This window comes from Pistacia vera, unplaced genomic scaffold (assembly GCF_008641045.1).
Source record: "Pistacia vera cultivar Batoury unplaced genomic scaffold, PisVer_v2 Contig525, whole genome shotgun sequence".
In the NCBI taxonomy this organism is placed as follows: domain Eukaryota; kingdom Viridiplantae; phylum Streptophyta; class Magnoliopsida; order Sapindales; family Anacardiaceae; genus Pistacia; species Pistacia vera.
Window position 1 is genome coordinate 209,600 of NW_022196363.1, and position 6,817 is coordinate 216,416.

General features: G+C 37.3%; 2 protein-coding genes across 2 annotated transcripts; one reads left to right on the top strand and one right to left on the bottom strand.

Annotated features, from left to right (window-relative positions):
- Nucleotides 1-252: 252 nt before the first annotated feature.
- Nucleotides 253-3,393, bottom strand: LOC116106966 (peptide chain release factor PrfB2, chloroplastic). Its single transcript, XM_031393278.1, has 7 exons — nt 2,923-3,393; nt 2,398-2,610; nt 1,909-2,010; nt 1,565-1,702; nt 1,019-1,323; nt 745-898; nt 253-649 (listed from the first exon to the last, which is right to left on the bottom strand). The coding sequence occupies exons 1-7, from the start codon at nt 3,391-3,393 to the stop codon at nt 515-517; spliced, it is 1,518 nt and encodes a 505-aa protein (XP_031249138.1). The 3' UTR covers nt 253-514.
- Nucleotides 3,394-4,079: 686 nt separating this feature from the next.
- LOC116106952 (RNA pseudouridine synthase 1) lies at nt 4,080-6,523 on the top strand. The gene is made up of 2 exons (XM_031393258.1): nt 4,080-4,463; nt 5,219-6,523. Exons 1-2 carry the CDS (start codon nt 4,172-4,174, stop codon nt 5,887-5,889), a joined length of 963 nt encoding a protein of 320 aa, XP_031249118.1. The 5' UTR covers nt 4,080-4,171; the 3' UTR covers nt 5,890-6,523.
- The last annotated feature ends 294 nt before the right edge of the window (nt 6,524-6,817 follow it).

The following is a 6,817-nucleotide window of genomic DNA, read 5'->3' on the forward strand; positions in this document are numbered from 1 at the left end:
ACCAACTCTTGGTGAGTATAGCTTACGGTTAAGACAACTCCAACACATCGACGGATTTTGCAGGAAATACAAGTTGAGGCAAACTGTACGGCATCCTGAAATAAGGATTATACTTATCATCTCCATGTGGCGGTTTGGTAAAGTTATCATCTCCATGTACAGCATTCGATAACTATACAATACTTAATCCAATCCAATAATAAGTGTCCATAGAAATAGCATTGAGAAGAAGAAGAAAAAAGATTAACTGGGTATATGAAATATGGTTACACTATAGCAGCAATTAGAAACCAAAACTTGATAATAAATTAATACATATGTTTATATGGCAAACAAGTAACTTGTGAGAATGATTACATTTCATCCTTCTAATAAATAAACAAATGCTATAGGACTGTCATTGTAGCTTCTCTTGTTAGGGTACTGAAATCCCCAGAACCACAAGTTAGATGATTCACTCCATGTTTAGCTTCACTGACTATGCAGGGTTTCACCACTATTTTCGGGAATAATCCTATTGTTGATCTTCTTCTTTATCCAAGCTAGCTGATAAATAACTCAAGATGAAGCTGTCTAGATCTCCCTCGAGAACAGAATCAGGATCAGAAACCTCATAGTTAGTTCTGAGGTCCTTCACCATGCGGTAAGGCTGTGTTAAGAAACATGAAAGGAACACATATTAGAGTTTGGTTAGCTTGTCAGTAGTAGCCCAGGAAATTAAGGTTGTTAAGATGACATGCATACATGGAGCACATAACTCCGTATCTGAGTGCCCCAACTTATGTCGGTAAGAGATTGTGTATGATGTGCATTCATTTGGGCCTGGCGCGCCATCTCAAGCTGGTCTAATCTAGACTGAAGCACAGCCATTGCCGAAGCCTTATTTTGATGTTGTGATCTGTGTTAACACAAAATTACGACTTTGCAATCAGGAAAAAAAGACTTAAGGTAATTCATCTTTCCATGATTAGCATTAAAAAAGTGAGGATGAATGTCTAAAACCTCACAGAATGCACACCTTTCATTTTGGCAAGTAGCAGTGATTCCTGTAGGAATGTGAATTATTCTCACAGCACTATCAGTTGTGTTGGCATGCTGCCCACCAGCTCCCCCTGAACGAAATCGCTCAATTCGGAGATCAGATTCGTTAATTTGTACACATGTAGATCCATCACCCAAGATTGGAATTACAGCAACAGCAGCAAATGATGTATGCCGCCGTTTTCCACTGTCAAAGGGTGAGACTCGTACCAGCCTGTGCACTCCTACTTCTGATTTGGCATATCCAAATGCATATTCACCATCTACTTTGATTGTTGCTCGCTGAAAAAATAAAATTACCCAAAGTCAGGAAATTAATGTTTGTTCCTCAAAGCTTCAAAGTCTCAGAAAGTAGACAGCTTCACCATTAGCATATAGAATAGCCTTTAGTAATTCATTAGGAAGCACATAGCAGCAGCACTTTCACCATTGAATATGTTGATCTTCTCCCACAAGAGTAAGAAAATATGTGATGCTATATTTCACTGAAATAATTAAAGTGGATGATGGTAAGAAAGTGAACCTTGATTCCTGCCATTTCACCTGCCATTTCATCCACTAGGGTTACACCATATCCACGCTTTTGAGCCCATGATTTATACATCTGCATGACCATTGATGCCCAGTCCATGCTTTCAGTACCCCCAGCACCAGCTTGAACCTATATTATGTATCACATGAAACATCAATATCTATTACAGTAGCAAATTTTCATGCATTAAAAATGGAGATGAAAGAAGAAAAAACAGCAGGGCAATAACATGTTCTCAAGCCTCTTAAGCTATAGACTAAGGGCATTCAAAGACATCTTCGTATGGAAAACTGTTTAATGAAACAAAGATAAGTACTAATGCATATGAAGATTACCTCTATGTAACAAGAGCAAGGATCATGCTCTCCTGATAAGAGAGCTTCAAGTTCTTTCTCCTTTGAATTTCTTCTCATCCAAAGCAAAGCTTTTAGTGATTCCTGCAAAGAGAAGAAGATGTTAATTAACGAGAGACCATTCTCAAAAGAAATTGCAAGCCATGGCATCATTCCCAAAGCAATTTTAGTAGCATAGCACCTCTCTGCTATATCTTGTTCGGTTATTTAAAATGTAACAGATTAGTTTTCTCATTTCTTTGCTAATATAAGGCCACTTTTCACAATAGAATCATTAACTACTTCGCCTGGAAAGGCCATCGTTTCATATGCCAAAAAGACCAATGGCTACTTCCAAAATGCCAAAAAGCCACGAAATAAATCTAGAACAATCAGAAATAAATATCATACGGTTGTTAATGTTTATGAGATACAAGAAATTAATCATCAAACAGAATGAGTACATGCCTAAAATAGGAAGTAGGAGCCCACCGATTCCAGCTCAGTGTCCCCTTCTTCTTGAGCAAGCTTGATCATGTCAATATGCTCAAGCAATTCTTGTTCAAATGTCTTCACTTCTTTCATTTTACCCATAAGTGAACCATGCTCACGGCTAATCTTTCCAGCATGTACAGGATCGTCCCAAAGGTTAGGCTTATTGAGCTCAGCAGATAACAGATTCAACCTAACCATCAATTTCTTCCACTGCAATCATGAATAACAAAATTATCCCTTACATTGAACAACAATGGGTCAAATAGAAAACCAAAACCGCCCTGACAGACATTCCAATACAACAAACATAAATTTGCTCGAGGCAAACCCATATCCACAACTTCTCCCTTCACATGAGCACCTAAACTAAACTACCCTTACGAATAAAAAAAGGTAAATTATGTTGAACCTATATTCTCTTGTACTTTAAAGAAAAAAAATCAATATAAACAGCAAAAACTAAATTTTAACTTAAATGACACAAATGAAGCCAAGATCAAAAATAAAAACCCCAAATTATACCTGCAACCGTTTCTTGATAACTTTAATAGATTGAGCAATAGCAGCAGCATGACTCTTCCAGTCACTCTCACTCTCATCAAGAATTATCCATTGATTAGCCACAATTCCTTCAACAGTGAGCCCATCAGAAGTTGAAGGTTCAACTGCAGCCTGTGTAGCAAAAAGCCTAAACCCAGATGGACTTTTTAAAATATCTTGCCTCAAAATGCAATACCCAGATGCCAAAGTCGTATCTTCTAAGTTCCTAGACTCAAAAGAGCATACTTTGGCAATATTTTGATTAGACCCAGATGGGTTTTTCGTAACTTCAATAAATAATGAAGAGAACCCTGAAGGTGAACGCGAGTGAATTTGATTAGAGTCAACGAAATTATGAAGCTGTGTGGAGCTGAGCGTTGTAGTTTTGGTTCTAGTGTTCTGAGAGAGAAGCGATAAGCAACTACGTGATCTTTTGAGAAAAAAAGATGACATTTTTTGAGGTGACGATCGAAAAGAGTGATTTTTTGGTTCTGTAGACTGGATTGTGGGGAGGGTTTAACAGAGTATCATCGAAGTATAGGAGCTCAAAGGTAGAGACGATGCGAGTTGTCCGTGAAACGACCTCGTTTATTGAGCATGATATAGATAAATTTCACAAAGCTCCTCTCTAGTTTTATAAAAATCAAATAGATCCCCACTTTTTTTTTAAATTGTCACTTGTTGAATTGTCTACTAGAGTATTGGGAATTCTAAGGCCTACTTCACTCATAAAAGGTTGGGATTTAGCTTTTTGTTATCAAATACAAATTGATAAGAGAAGAAATGGTTCAAGAAACAAGAGAATATTAAGAGTGCTCATGATAATACATTGACGATTAAAAGTATTTAATGCACAAGTATTATAAGAGGGCATTAGTTCCCAAGCTATGAAATGTATAAGATGTAATTTAGCAATGGTGAATTTTAAACATAGAGATGTGAATTATTTTACGGTCAAAAGTAATTAACATTAACATCTAATTGAAGGGGGGAAAAGGTGTTTATATATATCTACTTTATAAACAAGAGGGAGGTATTTAGAATTTGCCATGTGAACTCGATCAAAATTGACAATTGAGCATGTATAAATTCTTGAAGACCCCTTTTTAACCACTGGAAACTTGCGGAGATGCCCCTCCTGCAAGTCCCTTCATTACTCCATTCAATCCTCTTCTTGTCGCCAAAACCCTTCTTCACCAAATTCTCCAAAACATTAATCTCTGTAAGCAACATGTCAAACCCAACAGAACCCACTTCCGAAACTGTCCCTCAGACCCCACAGAATTACCCCACACCCCTCTCCCCTCCCTTACCTTCCATATCAAAGGATATAGAGCTCACAAGAGCCATGTCCGCCTCTTCGAAATCAAGCCTTTTTAAGTTATCAAGAAGTGATATTTTGTATGAAGACGAATGGCTCATTGCTGTCAACAAGCCTCAAGGGATTTATTGTGAGAGTGTTTTGGCTTCTGTTCCCTGTCTTCTTGCTGGTAACTCCGCCGAGTCGGGTCAACTCAATGCAGGTTGGTTTGATTCTTATTTTGCATTATTTTATTTTATTTTTTTTCTAGGAAGAGTAAAGTTTCGAATTTTGTAGGTAAATTTTGGATCTTCAAGATGCTTGTCTGCTAGTCAAATTGATAGCATATAATAAGTGGAATAATATGTTGAAATGTAGATAAAGTTCGGCATATGAATTGAAGCATAGAGTCTGAAACATTGAGTAAGGAGGTGCTAATTGCTTTAAGTTTCGTTGTTAAAGCTTCTCTGCTAGCTTAATTAAGCTTTATAAAAATTGCCGTCCAAATCAAAGACTTAAGTTCACTTCATAAGTTGTAAAAGCTTGTACTATAACTGCCTGCTTGATTTCATGTTTTTATTTAATTGTTAATATAAGAGTTTAAAATAAGAATTGTGAGTGCCGTAGTGACTGGGATTATTAACTCATAGTTAGCTTCTGCATGTTTTCAGCAGAGTTTATAATGGGCTTTTATAGATTGGGTTTCAATGAGTCACATTCATGTAGTGATTTTCCTAGTACTGAACCGAATTGAAAATGCTTATGATAAATTATTTTGGAGTTTGGATACTTTGAATCACTCTGCACCAAGTTTTCACACTGACTGCCTTATGGTCTTTTGTCAGATTCTGCAATTGATATGTTTCATTTGTTCAGTTTATCCTACAATGAACCGAAGTATGACGAGTTACACTAATGTAGAGTTCAATCGTATTTCTTTGTTAAGCATTGAACAGCGTTAAACTTTTCCATTTCCAGTGACTGAAGCCAAACCCCCAGAGCTCCATCTTGCTAATCGACTTGACCGTGACACAAGTGGTGTAATGATCATTACCAAGTCCCACAAAGTAGCATCTAAGCTTGTGAAGGCATTTACCAATCATAAGGTGAGTAAAACTTACATTGCTCTCTGTGTTGGTCCTGCTCCAAAATGGGAAAGAACCACCCTTAAATCAGGCCATGGTCGATCAAAGTTTGGAGTCTGGCGTGTGTATGCTTCATCAGATGTAGGTCGGAATCTACCAGGTGGGTCTGTAGTTAAGGACATGGTTACTTCCTTTGAAGTGTTATCAGTAAACGGACAGGGGAGCCTCAGAGAGCTATCTGAATTTCAAAAAAATGTAACAAATGTTATAGTAGTTGAAGAAAAGGCCATGATAGATGCTGATGCAAAGAAGGATGAAATTTTGGTGAGAGCATTTCCTCAGAGTGGAAGAACACATCAAATCCGCTTGCATTGTCAGTATCTTGGTATTTCAATAAGAGGGGATGTGAAATATGAGGGTGTCTATGAGTGGAACGGGAGGACTTATGAGGGCCATGAACTTCATGCGGAGAGCTTGTCTTTGGAGCATCCAGTCACTGGTTGCCCTATAATGTTCCAAGCGCCTCTGCCTTGTTGGGCAAGCCAAGCATTGCAATCACCCTAAATTATGCCCTCCACTCTATTTATTCTTTAATATTCAGGCTTCAGAAGATCTCATCATGATGTGCTAAGGTGCTATGATACCTGTTCTCTTTTGGAGCAATTCAATTTTTTATGAATTAATGAAGGGATTACTGTTAAAGAAGAGGAAATAAGCTCCGCAGAAAAGTCCTGTGAACTGAATGAAATGACCAATAACGTATTTCTTCTTGAACTGATGAAGTATGCTGAATGCAGATCCATGGTGCTTCAGCAAAGCTGCCAATGGTAATGATTTGCTGAAGAAAGAGCTCGAGGTTGCAGCAATATGCCTCAGTTGCAATTACAAACTTTTCATCGACTCAAAACCTTTGCCTACAGCAGTGAGAAAAAGGTTGAAATCATTGACTGCCTATGTGTTTTTGTTAAATACAGACATAGTTGGAATAGTTCTGAAATTCATCAAAACCTTATTTTAGTTTTGAAAATTGTTAAAACCCTGCTAAAAGTGGATCAAAACTTCCTTTAAATTATGTAAAATTTTGATAGAAGCCTACTTTTTAGGGAATGTTTGTAACAAATTCTAGAACCATTCAAGCCGATGTATTTAACCCAATATTTAGGAATTGTCTTAAAAGGGAAAAAGATAGTGAACATCTTTTTTTTTTTTTTTTTTTGGGTAAGTAATAGTGAACATCTTTCCTCTATGTTCTTTATGTGCACCAAATTGGCTTTAGGAAGCACCAGATTATAGGACTTTCACTATGTAGGGTAAGGATGGTGTCAAATTGTAACTGCAGAAAATCTCAAGTGAATAGATGCATCTCCAATCAAGTTGTGTTTATAGTTTATGTACATTAAAGTGGCGTGTCATGGTTGGACAAATACACATGGATTTGTGTGCTATCCAATCACGACTCACATACAAGTCACGTTGGTTAACATGGCCGCCA

What these genes read in the sequence shown, in the direction of transcription:
- LOC116106966 (XM_031393278.1), bottom strand. Translation starts at nt 3,393, where the DNA reads ATGTCATCTTTTTTTCTCAAAAGATCACGTAGTTGCTTATCGCTTCTC. An exon ending in GGGACACTGAGCTGGAATCG is followed by an intron (nt 2,011 to 2,397) that starts GTGGGCTCCTAC and finishes TTCTCTTTGCAG; the next exon opens with GAATCACTAAAAGCTTTGCT. An exon ending in GTGAAATGGCAGGAATCAAG is followed by an intron (nt 1,324 to 1,564) that starts GTTCACTTTCTT and finishes TTATTTTTTCAG; the next exon opens with CGAGCAACAATCAAAGTAGA.
- LOC116106952 (XM_031393258.1), top strand. Translation starts at nt 4,172, where the DNA reads ATGTCAAACCCAACAGAACCCACTTCCGAAACTGTCCCTCAGACCCCA. An exon ending in GTCGGGTCAACTCAATGCAG is followed by an intron (nt 4,464 to 5,218) that starts GTTGGTTTGATT and finishes TTCCATTTCCAG; the next exon opens with TGACTGAAGCCAAACCCCCA.